The 15,800-nt window shown below is 46.7% G+C and overlaps 3 protein-coding genes across 3 annotated transcripts in view; all 3 read left to right on the forward strand.

The window, feature by feature from the left end:
* Nucleotides 1–15,800, forward strand: part of LOC149465080 (uncharacterized) — a 29,931-nt gene that overhangs the window by 3,486 nt on the left and 10,645 nt on the right. Inside the window, 1 exon segment of the mRNA XM_089673798.1 lies at nucleotides 8,767–8,852. Within this exon segment, the coding sequence (XP_089529924.1) occupies nucleotides 8,767–8,852 (86 nt within the window).
* Nucleotides 1,648–6,918, forward strand: LOC149465081 (uncharacterized). Its single transcript, XM_089673671.1, has one exon. The coding sequence runs from the start codon at nucleotides 2,531–2,533 to the stop codon at nucleotides 4,598–4,600; it is 2,070 nt and encodes a 689-aa protein (XP_089529797.1). The 5' UTR covers nucleotides 1,648–2,530; the 3' UTR covers nucleotides 4,601–6,918.
* On the forward strand, nucleotides 8,992–11,555 carry LOC149465082 (uncharacterized). Its single transcript, XM_089673676.1, is given in 3 exon segments — nucleotides 8,992–9,155; nucleotides 9,425–11,144; nucleotides 11,146–11,555. Coding segments are annotated over 3 exon segments (2,010 nt in total). The 5' UTR covers nucleotides 8,992–9,031; the 3' UTR covers nucleotides 11,312–11,555.

Raw genomic sequence — 15,800 nt, forward strand, 5'->3', positions numbered from 1 at the left:
GGTAATTACTAGAACCGATCCCCTGTATGGCTCTCCCTGCAGCAGCTGAAGGCTTCTCCTCCTTCTCCCCCTCTCCCTCCCGCTGGAGAGGGAAGCATATAGAACACGGATGTCACTGGCAGCCCTCCAGCTGTGGCCAAACTACAAGGCATTGCAAGACTGACAGTTACAAGCATGACTCCCAAAGGCAGAGGCATGATGGGACTTGTAGTTGCGCAACAGCTGGAGGACCACCAGTTTGATACCTCTGATCCAGGGGATCGGTTCCAGTAATTGCCGCACCCATCACCCTCCCTGTGAATCATACGTTTACCCCCATGTGCCCCCCCACCGCACCCATCACCCTCCCTGTGAATCATATGTTTCCCCCCGTGTGCCCCCCCTCCCCCCGCAGTGCTGCCGGCTTCCCTCCTCTCCTTCCCACCGGGAGCTACAATCACATAATAGGATCCTTCAGGATGGAGAGCGGGGGAAGGGTCCGGTAAATATGTCACATTGACCAGTCCCTTCCTTTCCTGAATGAACATAATGAGTGACCAGTACCGATCGCTCACTGTGTTCATTCATAGCTGAAGCATAGCAAACTGGGGTTTTTTTTGAGGGGAGGGGTGCTGTCAAGTTGGCTGTATGGGGCCCCATGGTCTCTTAATACCTGTCCTGCACTCAAGGACTAGGTGACAACAGCTCGGGTGCAACTTGGAACAGAAACGTAGGTTTTTCTACACTTCAGAAAGAGGGGCAGTCCCCACATAAACAATAAAACAAATATTACACGTTGGGATAAACATCTGAACACAATGAGTGAACACGTATTCATGGATAACTTAAGCATAGCAAGCTGTGGGTGGTTTTTTTTTGGAGGGGGGGGGGCTGTCATGTTGGTTGTATGGAGCCCCATGGCCAACAGCAGGCCTGTAGCTAGGCATTGCACTCACGGACTAGGCGACAATAGCTCGGGTGCAAACTGGAACTTCTTTATTGAACAGAAATACAGGTTTTTCTACAATTCAGAAATAGGGGCAGTCCCCACATGAACAATAAAAACAAATATTACATGTTGGGATAAACATCTCACATTGATCTGACACCAGACTAATCCCATTATGTAGGAACCTCCAGGAGGACCAGCCAACAGACAGAACCAATAGGTGACTCCATTACCAATGGGACTTCTAGCCATCCTCAGCATCGGGCTGTTTTGTGCTGATTATATGAACATCTTCTTAGAGTCTCTGAGTCCAAGAGAGGGGAGGGGTTGAAGCAGTCAAAGCTGGTTTGGGCACAGAGACCCCAAGTCTGTCCCCTGGTCCTCCAGTTCTCAGAGTCCGTGTGTTTCGGGGAGAAATGGCCTTGAATCTGAAGTAAAACTACTCCAAAAGGTCCCCCCCCAGGCACACAACTCCCCAAGATTAGAACCCCCCCCCCCTTCTAATGCCAGGGCCCATGGTCAGTAGGCAAGAGGCTAGCCTGCAGTCCCCCCCACAAGCCCCCGAGGTTGGCTGTCGCCATACCCAGAATGACATTTATATAATTTTTTATATTCTACACAAATAGAGCTTTTTATGACGGTATTTGATCACCACGGGGGGGTGGGGATGGGGGGCTGGGGTTATATATAAATGAAAAATGACTGAAAAAAAACACATTTTATATCGGATGATGTGATTGGAGCACAGGCTGTTACATGGTGATAATAATGTGATCACATCCTCCAACCAGAAAGTGATAATGGGGAGGAGCCAATACCCCAATGATGGTGGTCTTTAGGATGGGGGAGGAGCCAATACCCCAATGATGGTAGTCTTCAGAAAGGGGGAGGAGCCAATACCACAATGACGGTGGTCTTCAGGATGGGAGAGAGCCAGTATGCCAATAATGGAGCCAAAACCCCAATGATGGTGGTCTTCAGGATGGGGGAGGAGCCAATACCCCAATGATGGTGGTCTTCAGGGTCAGGATGGGGAGGAGTCAATAACCAAATAATGGTGGTGGTCTTCAGGGTCAGGATAGGGGAGGAGCCAATACCCCAATGATGGTGGTCTTCAGGGTCAGGATGGGGAGGAGTCAATAACCCAATGATGGTGGTCTTCAGGGTCAGGATGGGGGAGAAGCCAATACCCCAATGATGGTGGAGGAACCAATACCCTAATGATGGTGATCTTCAGGATGGGGGAGAAACCAATACCCCAATGATGGTGGTGTTTAGGATGGAGGAGGAGCCAATACCCCAATGATGGTGGTCTTCAGGGTCAGGATGGGGAGGAGTCAGTAATTCAATGATGGTGGTCTCCAGGATGGGAGAGGAACCAATACCCCAATGATGGTGATCTTTAGGATGGGGGAGGAACCAATACCCCAATGATGGTGGTGTTTAGGATGGGGGAGGAACCAATACCCCAATGATGATGGTCTTCAGGATGAGTCCAGTCTTCCTCTTGGTTGTCGTCCCCCCATCCTCACTCTCTGATCTCTGGTGGGGCTCCTGTCTAGTAATCCTCTTTGTCTTTGTATTTTAGTCCATGGCCGGGAGATGAGGAAAACCTCCGAGGATTGTCTCACTTTGTCTCCAGACTGGAAAGTAGAAGATGAGGACATCACACAGTATAGTCCAGGAGAAAACCCGGCTCCCTCCAATGTCCATCCGGCACCACCTAGTGTAGATGGACCATCGGATTCCTCATATCCTGAGGAACCTCAGACTGTGCCTGACCGGGCTGGCCTTCCAACAGGGAAGAGGTTCTCCTGTACTGTGTGCGGGAAATGTTTTTCAAAGAAGTTCAATCTTTCCACACATCAGAGATCTCACACGGGGGAGAAACCGTTTTCCTGTCCTGAGTGCGGAAAATGTTTCCCTTATAAATCCAGTCTTCATGTGCATAAAAGAACTCATACAGGTGAGAAGCCGTATTCCTGCCCTGAGTGCGGGAAATGTTTTCTACGTAAAGTAGATTTTACTAAACATCAGAGGACTCACACGGGGGAGACGCCGTATTCCTGCCCTGAGTGCGGGAAATGTTTTTCACAGAAGTCCAATCTTTACAATCATCAGAAACTGCACAAGCGGGAGAAGCCATTTTCCTGTTCTGAGTGCAGGAAATGTTTCCGTTTTAAATACACTCTTACTGAGCATCAAAGATCTCACACAGGTGAGGAGCCGTATTGCTGTCCTGAGTGCGGGAAATGTTTCCGTTTTAAATGCAGTGTTCGTGTGCATATAAGAAGTCACACAGGGGAGAAGCCGTATTCCTGCTCTGAGTGCGGGAAATTGTTTTCAGACAAGTCCTGTCTTTACAAACATCAAAGATTGCACACGGGGATAAAGCCATATTCCTGTTCTGAGTGTGGGAAATGTTTCAGTTTTAAATCTGGTCTTTATTTGCATAAAATATCCCACATGGGGGAGAAGCCACATTCCTGCCCTGAGTGCGGGAAATGTTTTTCAGTGAAGTCCAATCTTTACAAACATCAGAGATCTCACACGGGGGAGAAGCCGTATTCCTGTTCTGAGTGCGGGAAATGTTTTTCACAGATGTTCAGTCTCTACACCCATCAGAGGTCTCACACGGGGGAGAAGCCGTATTCCTGTCCTGAGTGCAGTAAATGTTTTTCAGATAAGTCCATTCTTCGCAGACATCAGACATCTCACACGGGTGCAAAGCCATTTTCCTGTCCTGAGTGCGGGAAATGTTTTACACAGAAGTCTACTCTTTACATACATCAGAGATCTCACACGGGGGAGAAGCCGTATTCCTGTCTTGAGTGCGGGAAATGTTTTTCAGACAAGTCCAGTCTTTACAAACATCAGAGATCACACACTGGGGAGAAGCCGTATTCCTGCACAGAGTGTGGGAAATGTTTTGCACAGAAAAAAAATCTTGTTGAGCATCAACGATTTCACATGGGAGAAAAGCCATATCCTTGTTCTGAGTGTGGAAAATGTTTCCGTTTGAAAACCAATCTGTATGAGCATAAAAAATCTCACAGGGGTGAGAAGCCGTATTCCTGTCCTGAGTGCGGGAGATGTTTTTTACGGAAGTCCCATCTTTACAGACATCAGAGACTGCACACAAAGAAGCCATATAACTGTCCAGAGTGTGGGAAATGTTTTTCAGACAAGTACATTCTTTACACACATCAGAGACTGCACACAGGGGAGAAACTGTGTTCTTGTGCTGAGTGCGGGAAATGTTTATCAAACAAATACAGTCTTTACATACATCAGAGATCTCACACGGGGGAGAAGCCATACTCTTGTCCTGAGTGCGGGAAACGCTTTTTACAAAAGTCGGATCTTCTCAGACATCAGAGATCTCACACGGGGGACAAGCCGTATTCCTGTCCTGAGTGCGGGAAATGTTTTTCACAAAAGTCCAGTCTTAACAAACATCAGAAATCTCACACGGGGGAGAAGCCGTATTCCTGTCCTGAGTGCGGGAAATGCTTTTCAGATAAGTCCAGTCTTTGGAGACATCAGAGATCTCACACGGGGGAGAAGCCGTATTCCTGTCCTGAGTGTGGGAAATGTTTTTCAGATAAGTCCTACGTTTCCAGACATCAGAGGTCTCATACGGGTGGGAAGCCACTTCCCTGTCCTGAGTGAGGGAAATGTTCCTCACTGAAGTCCTGTCTTCCTGTACATCAGGGGTCCCACGCAACCCTGGAGGTGTATTAGTGCTGGACATCCCAGCTCTCATGTGGGGAAGAAGCACCCCCTGATATACACCTCAGATATACTCCATGGCTGATCTTCATCATGGAAGAAACAGTTCATAAGGAGGTCAGAGGTCCCCAAAGACATGGATGAAGTGTGGGACCCGGTTTGCCATTGATAGCAGTGTCAGGCTGACATGCACTACTTGGCTTAGGGGAGACTCCAAACTCCCCCTCCCCCAATTGTTCCCCATCTTTTCTTTTCTCTCCCTTTCCTATTATCTGTGTTCTTTACTTTAACTCCTTTTCTTTTTCCATATTTTTCATCATTTTAGTTTTTCATATTATTTTTTTTTCATAATTTTATTTTTTTGAAAAAATTCTCCATATTTTTCACAATTTTATTTTTTTTTTTACATTTTTTCATAATTATATTATTTTTTCACATTTTTACCCATATTTTTCATAATCTTAATATTTTTGTATGGTTTCCATATTTTTCATAATTTTACTATTTTTTACATTTCTCATAATTTTATTATTTTTTAAATTTTTCATAATCTTAATACTTTTTTAATTTTTTTTCCACGTATTGTTCATGATTTTATTATTATTTTGTTGTATGTTTTCCACATTTTTCATAATTTTATTATAATTTTTCACAATCCTCATAATTTTATTATTTTTCATAATTTTGTTATTTAAAAAAAATCCCCATTGTAACGGAACCAGACTGTTAGAAGCTTTCCTTAACCTAATATCTAATATCTTCTTATTAACAGTACTAACATAAGTATGAATGAGTTGGATCTTAATAGAATAATTGAGTTATTATATTTATATTTGTTCTAGATTGGGAAAAGTAAGTAATTAGACTTCATAGTCTGTGAATATACATATGAACATATATCTTGGGTTTTTCCTTTACATTCAAGCCACATATGAGAGCAATTAGCTATACCTTCCCCCATCCTCCCCCATCTATGTAAGAGATTATATGTTTCACTAACTAGTGAATTGTTCGGTTTACAAGGTTTATACTGTAATATTTCTTGATTACGATATTTATATACGAGATAACTCTTAGTAAGATTACTTTTAGGAGAATATATATATATATATATGTATGTGTTATACATCTAATGTATTCTGATTGATGGAATGTCTAGGCCTTCTTAGGTTACGCTCAGACTTTAGGAGAAGTAGACTGGAGGTTTGTTATATATACACATCTGTTTCCAATTATCTTTGTGGGACTACAAGTATACCAGCCCATTTTTAGGAAAGGTGGGGGCTGGATTGCTCTTTCTAGAGCAGGACAAAGGTTTGAGTTTGTCTCACTCTATAGCAGCCTTGATGCGACAGACATACACACACACATACACACACATATACATATATACGATCTTATTATCAAGAACTTAACTATATTTTTTGGACATTATTTAAACATTCTGTATGCCAATATTTTATTTCTAATTTTATGCAACGTTATTATTAAATCATCTTTTTGAGTTTATACAAGAAGTGGAAGGACTTTCTATCTGAACATTTCTCATCAATACAAGTTAAGAAAATATCGAGACAATACGATATTTTACACAGACCCAGACTGCACTAGGGTATTTTCATTAAACTCCGGCTTTCCTGTCCAAACACCGACCACGGACACCACCGCTGACCATACAAGATGAGACAGCACCAGACTCTATGAAAGACAGGAAATGGACTGCTTTATTTTAACACAGAGACAAGATATATACACAGGGCGGGGAAATACACCCAGACAGGAAACACATCAGCAAGACGTCCCATCAGGGGGAAGGGCTGCTGGAAACATTACATCCCATAATAGTTTGCTCACAACCAAGACACACAATAGAACAATGGGATGCACCATGAGGCAGTGAACAATGACCAACCCCCACACCCCAATATTAGAACATTCCACCCTGTACCCCTAAGAGGCACAGGGTGACTTACACATAAGAGGGATATGGGGAGCTGAGACAGGGGTCTCCCCACCTCCAAAAGTCACTCCCGTCACACCCATATTTTTCATTATTTTATTATTTTTTTACTCATTCATTTTTTCCATATTTTTATTTTTTTTTTTCCATATTTTTCATTTTATTTATTTTTTCATTGTATTTATTTCCCCGTATTGTTCGTACTTGGCCTATTATTTTGCACTCTTTGTATCTGGACGTGTTGTGATTCTTGCCTGTACACCGTTGTGTTCTTTCAATAAAGCTTTTTGAACTAGAACCCCCCGAGTCATTGGCTGATTCTATCTTGTGGCGTAATGCTTATTGATCAGTTTAAAAAAAAAAAAAACTGAGTCGAGCGAATGTGATGAACATTGGCAGCACGATGATGATTGGTCCTATCTTATTCCATCCAGTGATTTCCTTTGCTCATTGGCTCCATTTAGTGGCCATAATGAGGTATTGCGGAGAGATTACAGGAACAATACCGTGTTCTGGTCTGTAGGTGGCGCTGAGGATCATGGGAAATCGTTCCTGGAATGTGGACAGAATTTTCATCGGCTGGACGAATCCTCGCACTCCTCCAACAACTTCCTGGGAGTGGAATTCCTCGCTTCCTTTGTCAGACACAGTTCCATGGAAATACCTTAGATCATGCTCCTGCATACGGGAGACATCGAAGAACACGCCCTAATATAATGACACCGACCATCGATTTACAACTGAAGGGAACAGCATTTGGCCATTAGATGGCGCTAAGCCGGGGCCTTTGTTTTCTCGAAGAACAAGGTGAAGGCACTCCCCCTTTCTGAAGCACCCCTTGTCTCCGCCCCCTACCCACCTCCGAGCACCGTCCCTTGTCTCCGCCCCCTACCCACCTCCAAGCACCATCCCTTGGTTCCCTCCCTACCCACCTCCGAGCACTGTCCCTTGTTCCACCCCCTACCGTCATACACACCCAGCACAAGGCCGGGGTCACTCTACCAGACGGTCCTCAGGGCTGCAGTTCCTCTGAATTCCACAAGGTGGGGATCTCACTTCTACCCAGACAGGAAGTCTCTATGGTGGACAGCAAGTGATGTCAGCTACAGACAGGAAGTGATGTCAGGGACAGATCAGAAGTTCTGGGTGAGTTGGGAGGAAGTAGAGAGGAGACATTGCTGGAAGTGGCAGCGGAGGAGGTAATAAGATCCGATCTTATATTTACAGGAAACTCCAAATAATTCTTACTTCAGTTTATCAAAATTATCTCTCTATAAGAAAGATAAAATGACGACACGAATGAGGATGGAGGAGGACCGGAGTCACATGACTGAGAGGATACTAAACCTCACCCTGGAGATCATCTACCTGCTGACCGGAGAGGTGAGGAGGATTCTGGGAGGTCACATGACATCACTCATCTCTATTAATAAAACACAGACCTGACCGGAGAGGTGAGGAGGATTCTGGGAGGTCACATGACATCACACAGACCTGACCGGAGAGGTGAGGAGGATTCTGGGAGGTCACAGGACATCACTCTCATCTCTATTAATAAAACACAGACCTGACCGGAGAGGTGAGGAGGATTCTGGGAGGTCACATGACATCACACAGACCTGACCGGAGAGGTGAGGAGGATTCTGGGAGTCTAACATGATATTCCTATTGGTTCTCTAATACAGAGATTTCCTCTTCTGAAGTCAGGTGATTATATGACCATCACAGTGCCTCCATGTGACTCCCTAAACCCTGAGAGACACAACATGCAGAAGATTCTAGAAGTCACCAGGAAGATGATGGAGCTGCTGACAGGAGAGGTGAGCGGTGCTGGGAATTCTGGGATATTCTCCAGTAACAGACAAGGGATGTGTCTGGATGGTGACTGTATCATTGTGTGTGTCAGGTTCCTATAAGGTGTCAGGGTGTCACTGTCTATTTCTCCATGGAGGAGTGGGAGTATTTAGAAGGACACAAGGACCTCTACAAGGAAGTCATGATGGACAATCAGCCGCCCCTCACATCACCGGGTAAGAGGAGACTTTATTGGAAAGGAGAGAGCAGTACGGAGGATCCACCTAGATCCCCCATCATCTGATAAACACATAGAAACAATGGATTCAGTCAGTGTGTGTGTTTCCTACAGATGGATGCAGTCATGGGAACCCACCAGAGAGATGTCCCTGTCCTCTGTATTCCCGGGATTCCACACAGGAAGGTCACACCATCCCTCACCATCATCAGGTCGGTGGAGTTGAGGGTCGGGAACATAAAGTGATGGAACACTCTGACATGTGGAGACGATGTGTGGACTCTACAAGATGAGATGTTCTATGTGATCTCACATCATAAATCCTTCTATGTTACAGATGTTATTTTCTGCCATTCTGTTGGTTTAGGGTGAAGATCTGATGAACATGAAAGTTGAGGGTGAAGTAGAAGAGACGTATGTGAGGGATGATCAGCAATATACGGAGGAGGCTGGAATGAGGAGGACATTCATAGAGGAGGACACTCCTACAGAGATCAGCACAGGTGACCAGAATATATTCTTCTCTTATCTCTGCTCTGTTACCGCCCCCCCCCTCCCAGCCCCCATTGGTTCCTGCTCCTCTGACAAGGCGGTGTAAATGTAGAAGTGATCTGGGAGGACCAAAGGCCCTTTGAAGAGGGGAGGAGTCCCAGCTGGTTGGGACATCCACAGAGAACATCTGCTCCCTCCTATCTCCCTGATCCAGATGGAATCTTGATGGAAGTGAACTAACCCTCTCCTATCTATTGATGATGTTTTTCTATTTTTCCAGGACCCGCCATGGAGAAACCCTCAAAGGATCGTCTCACTTTATCTCCAGGTTGTAAAATGGAAGATGAGGACATCCCAGGAGATTGTGTCGGAGAAAAGACAATGAGCTCCACTATGGATGGTGGACTTCCCAGTGTGGAGAGACCATGGAGTCCCTCTGACTCTGAGCACCCTCGTACTGTGGGGGATGGGGCCAGGATTCAGGGGGAGGAGACATATTCCTGTCTTGAATGTGCGGAAAGTTTTAAATCTGAACAAAGTCTTTGTAAAGATCATAGAACTCACACGGGGGAGAAGCCGTATTCCTGCTCTGAGTGCGGGAAATGTTTTTCACGAAAACCAGAACTTGTCCAACATCAAAAATCTCACACAGGGAAGAGACCCTATTCCTGTCCCAAGTGCAGGAAATGTTATCCGCAGAAATCAGCGCTTGTCAGACATCAAAAAACCCACACAGGGGTGAAGCCGTACTCCTGTTCTGAGTGCGGGAAATGTTTTGCAGAGAAGTCCTTTCTTTACGTCCATCATAGAACTCACACAGGGGAAAAGCTGCATTCCTGCTCTGAGTGCGGGAAATGTTATTCACAGAAACGAGAACTTGTTGAACATCTAAAATCCCACACGGGAGAGAGACCCTATTCCTGTCCTGAATGCAGGAAATGTTATGCGCAGAAATCAGCGCTTTTCAGACATAAAAAAACCCACACAGGGGTAAAGCCATACTCCTGTTCTGAGTGCGGGAAACGCTTCGCAGAGAGATCCGATCTTTATGTCCATCATAGAACTCACACTGGGGAGAAGCTGTATTCCTGCTCTGAGTGCGGGAAATGTTATTCACAAAAATCAGGACTTTTCCAACATCAAAGATCTCATACCGGGCAGAGACCCTATTCCTGTCCTGAGTGCGGGAAATGTTATCCACAGAAATCAGGACTTGTCAGACATCAAAAAACCCACACAGGGGTGAAGCCGTATTCCTGTTCTGAGTGCGGGAAATGTTTTGCAGAGAAGTCAAATCTTTACACCCATCAAAGAACTCACACTGGGGAGAACCAGTATTCCTGTTCTGAGTGCGGGAAATGTTTTACAGACATGCACAGTCTTTACATCCATCATAGAACTCACACTGGAGAGGAACTGTATACCTGCTCTGAGTGCGGGAAATGTTTTTCACAACAACAGGAACTTGTCGCACATCAAAGATCTCACACAGGGGAGAGACCCTACTCTTGTTCAGAGTGCGGGAAATGTTATCCGCTGAAATCAGCACTTGTGAGACATCAAAAAACCCACGCGGGAGTGAAGCCGTATTCCTGTTCTGAGTGCGGGAAATGTTTTACAGAGAAGCAAAGTCTTTACATCCATCATAGAACTCACACTGGAGAGAAGCCATATTCCTGCTCTGAGTGCGGGAAATGTTTTTCACGACAACAGGAACTTGTTGCACATCAAAAATTTCACACAGAGGAAAGACCCTATTCCTGTCCCAAGTGCGGGAAATGTTATCCACAGAAATCAGCGCTTGTCAGACATCAAAAAACACACACGGGGGTGAAGCCGTATTCCTGTTCTGAGTGCGGGAAATGTTTTGCAGAGAAGTCAAATCTTTACACCCATCATAGAACTCACACGGGAGAGAAGCCGTATACCTGCTTGGAGTGCGGGAGGTGTTTTTCACGAAAAACAGAACTTGTCCAACATCAAAAATCTCACACGGGAGAGACCCTACTCCTGTCCCAAGTGTGGGAAATGTTATCCGCAGAAATCAGCGCTTGTCAGACATCAAAAAACCCATGGGGGAGTGAAGCCGTATTCCTGTTCTGAGTGCGGGAAATGTTTTACAGAGAAGTACAGTCTTTACGTCCATCGCAGAATTCACACGGGATAGAAGCTATATTCCTGCTCTGAGTGTGGGAAATGTCATCTACGGAATTCAGAACTTACCACACATCAAAAATTTCACATGAGGGGGAGGAGAGGCCAAATTCCTGCCCTACGAACCGGTGCTTCTATAATCCTCCAGCAAGCTCCCATTGTTCACCAACATGCAAGACTCTTGTAGTAATTTTCGACTCTCACCGAACTCTGCGACCCAGCACGAGTAAGGGTCAAATAAATTCATATGTTCCAAAGCCAGTGTGTGCGTGGGGTCTTCTGTCCAATCATCTTCTCACGTGTTCTCCTTTACGGCTCTAAAATCGTGTTCCCAAAACAAACTAAGCGATATCTCCACATACTTCATACAATCAACATCTCATAGTAATGGGCCACATACAGTGTACACTATATTGGCCCAAGTATTGGCCCTGTCCTTCAAATCGTGATTCAGGTGTTCCAATCCCCTCCATATCATGTGATTCAGGTGTTCCATTCCCCTCCATATCATGTGATTCAGGTGTTCCAATCATGTGATTCAGGCGCTCCAATCCCCTCCCAATTATGTGATTCAGGTGTTCCAATCCCCTCCATATCATGTGATTCAGGTGTTCCAATCCCCTCCATATCATGTAATTCAGGTGCTCCAATCCCCTCCCAATCATGTGATTCAGGTGTTCCAATCCCCTCCATATCATGTGATTCAGGTGTTCCAATCCCCTCCATATCATGTGATTCAGGTGTTCCAATCCCCTCCATATCATGATTCAGGTGTTCCAATCCCCTCCATATCATGTGATTCAGGTGCTCCAATCCCCTCTCAATCGTGATTCAGGTGTTCCAATCCCCTCCATGGACACAGGTCTATACAATCAAGCCCCTAGGCATGCAGACTGCTTTTACAAACATTGGTGAAAGAATGGGTTGCTCTCAGGAGCTCAGTGACTCCAAGCGTGGTCTCGTGATAGGTGGCCACCTGTGCAATAAGTCCATCCGGGACATTTCCTGGCTACTAAATATTCCACGCTCAACTGTTAGTGGGATTATAACAAAGTGGAAGCAATTGGGAACAACAGCCACTCAGCCACCAAGTGGTAGGCCATGTCACATGACAGGGCGGGGTCAGTACATGCTGAAGCGCACAGTGCGCAGAAGTCGCCAACTGTCTGCAAAGTCAATAGCTAAAGACCTCCAAACTTGGTGTGGCCTTCAGATGAGCCCAACAACAGTGCATGGAGAGCTTCATGGAATGGGTTTCCATGGCCGAGCAGCTGCTTCCAAGCCTTCCATCACCAAGTGCAATGCAAAGCGTCGGATGCCATGGTGTAAAGCACGCCGCCACTGGACTCTAGAGCAGTCGAGACGTGTTCTCTGGAGTGACCAATCACGCTTCTCTGTTTGACAATCCGATGGACGTGTCTGGGTTTGGCGGTGGCCAGGAGAATGGTACTTGCCTGACTGCATTATGCCAAGTGTAAAGTTTGGTGGAGGGGGGATTATGGTGTGGGGTTGTTTTTCAGGGGTGGGGCTTGGCCCCCTAGTTCCAGTGAAATGAACTCTTAAGGCGACATTTTGGACAATTTCATGCTTCCAACTTTGTGGGAAAAGTTTGGGGATGGCCCCTTCCCCTGGCCTGCACAGAGTCCTGACCTCAACCCCATAGAACACCTTTGGGATGAATTAGAGCGGAGACTGCAAGCCAGGCCTCCTCCCCCGACATCAGTGCCTGACCTGACAAATGTACTTCTGGAAGAATGGTCCAACCTTCCCATAGACACCCTCCTAAACCTTGTGGACGGCCTTCCCAGAAGAGTTGAAGCTGTTAGAGCTGCAAAGGGCGGGGCCAACTCCATATTGAACCCTACAGACTAGGACTGGGGGGCCATTAAAAGTCGTGTGTGGAAAGGGCGGGGCCAACTCAATATTGAACCCTATGGACTAAGACTGGGGGGCCATGAAAGGTCATGTGTGTGGAAAGGCAGGAGGCCAATACTTGGGGAAATCTAGTGAAGTTACATAGTTAGTCTGGCTGAAAAAAGACAAAAGTCCATCCAGTTCAACCATTAAAAAAAAAATTATAATCCTACACCCACGGTGGATCCAGAGGAAGGCAAAAAAAAAAGCAAAGCAAGACCCAATTTGCTCCTGCAGGGGAAAAAATTCCTTCCTGATCCCCCGAGAGGCAATCGGATATTCCCTGGATCAACTTTACCTATAAATGGTATATCCAGTTATATTCTGTGTATCCAAGAAAGGATCCAGGACTTTTTTAAAGCGAGAAGCATGAACACCAACCACAGCGCAGCCACATCCAGCCTTTTATTTCCTAATCAGAGCCAGTCCAAAGCTGCAGGTGCTGTGAGCGAGCGTTGTCATAGACTTCTATGGAGACTTTAATCCCTCGCCTACCAGGCACTTCTACCCCCTTCCTGCCCACCGGGCACTTCTACCCCCTTCCTTCCTACAGCGCACTTCTACCCCCTTCCTGCCCACCGGACACTTCTACCCCCTTCCTTCCTACAGGGCACTTCTACCCCCTTCCTGCCTACAGGACACTTCTACCCCCTTCCTGCCCACCCAACACTTCTACCCCCTTCCTGCCTACAGGACACTTCTACCCCCTTCCTGCCCACCCAACACTTCTACCCCCTTCCTGCCTACAGGACACTTCTACCCCCTTCCTGTCTACCGGGCACTTCTACCCCCTTCCTGCCCACCGGGCACTTCTACCCTCTTCCTACCTACAGGTCTCTTCTACCCCCTTCCTGCCCACCGGGCACTTCTACCCCCTTCCTGCCCACCGGGCACTTCTACCCTCTTCCTACCTACAGGTCTCTTCTACCCCCTTCCTGCCCACTGGGCACTTCTACCCCCTTCCTTCCTACAGGGCACTTCTACCCCCTTCCTGCCTACAGGACACTTCTACCCCCTTCCTGCCTACCGGGCACTTCTACCCGCTTCCTGAATACAGGACACTTCTACCCGCTTCCTGCCCACCGGGCACTTCTACCCCCTTCCTGCCTACAGGGCACTTCTACCCCCTTCCTGCCTACAGGGCACTTCCACCCCCTTCCTGCCCGGGCCAATTTTCAGCTTTCAGCGCCATCACAATTTGAATAACAATTATGTGGTCATGCAACACTGTACCCAGATGAAATTATTATAATTTTTTGGAGACAGAGCTTTATTTTGGTGGTATTTATTCACCTCGGGTTTTTTTTATAAGGCTACGTTCACACTAGCCTTGTGTGCAGGCGGCAGAGAGGTGTTTGGGAAGCGTTTTTACCGCTTCCCAAACGCCTCTGCCAACTCTGCACATTACAGCACATGGTGCTGTTCTAACAGGAGCGTTTGCGTCGCGTCGCGGCAAAACGGACGCCTCTGGTCGAGTCAGGAGGCTTTGAAGCCTCCTATTCTCGTCTATGGTGCCGCTCCGCAAACGCCCGGCCGGCGTTTGCGGTGCAGTTGCGACGCGGTTGCGGGGCGTTTGCGGAGCGGTAACACCACTCAAATGCATTATAGGCGTTTGTGGGGCGTTATTAACGCTCGGCAAACGCCTAGCAACCGCCGCTAAACCGCGCATGCGCCGTTTGCGGAGCGTTTGCCGAGCGTTAAAAACGCTCCGCAAACACCGGACCAACGCTTGCCAAACGCTATAGGGGCGTTTGGCAAGCGTTGGCAAAACAGCCTAGTGTGAACGAGCCCTTATTTGCTAAACAAATCAAAAACAACAGAAAATTTTGATAAAAGAAAAAAGTTTTTTTCTTAGTTTCTATTATAAAATTTTGTAAATGAGTAATTTTTCACCTGCACTGATGTGCGTTAATGAGGCTGCAGTGATGGGTACTGATAGGCTGCACTGATAGGAGCACTGATTGGGCACTGGTAGGTGGTACTGATGGGCATTGACAGGCATCACTGGTGGGCATTCACAGACATCACTGATGGGCACTGAAAGGCAGTACTCATATATGGCACTGACAGGGGTGGACTGACCATTTGGAAACTCGGGCACTGCCTGAGGGCCTGGGGTCAGTAGGGGACCCCATGAGATGCCCCTGGTATCTTTTTCATAGGCTTTTTTGAGTTTGGGAAGGACACAGGGGCCCCATGATCCCCTATTGCCCGGGGGCCCCATGAGTTGTCAGTCCACCCCTGGGCACTGATAGGCTGCACTGATGGGCACTGATAGGCGGCATCGATGAGGCACTGGTAGGTTGCACTGATGGGTATTGACAGGCATCAATGATGGGCATTCCCAGACATCACTGATGGGCACTGAAAGGCAGTACTCATATATGGCACTGATAGGCTGCACTAATGGGCAGCACCGATGAGGCACTGGTAGGTTGCACTGATGGGTATTGACAGGCATCAATGATGGGCATTCCCAGACATCACTGATGGGCACTGAAAGGCAGTACTCATATATGGCACTGATAGGCTGCACTGATGGGCACTGATAGGCGGCACTGGTAGGTGGCACTGATGGGCATTGACAG

Source organism: Staurois parvus, unplaced genomic scaffold (genome assembly GCF_062004578.1).
Source record: "Staurois parvus isolate SC_StPar_1 unplaced genomic scaffold, SC_StPar_1.0 ptg000144l, whole genome shotgun sequence".
NCBI classification, from domain to species: Eukaryota; Metazoa; Chordata; class Amphibia; order Anura; family Ranidae; genus Staurois; species Staurois parvus.

Bases quoted from the DNA above. Each gene is read 5' to 3' on its own strand.
- LOC149465081 (XM_089673671.1), top strand. From the start codon at position 2,531: ATGAGGAAAACCTCCGAGGATTGTCTCACTTTGTCTCCAGACTGGAAA.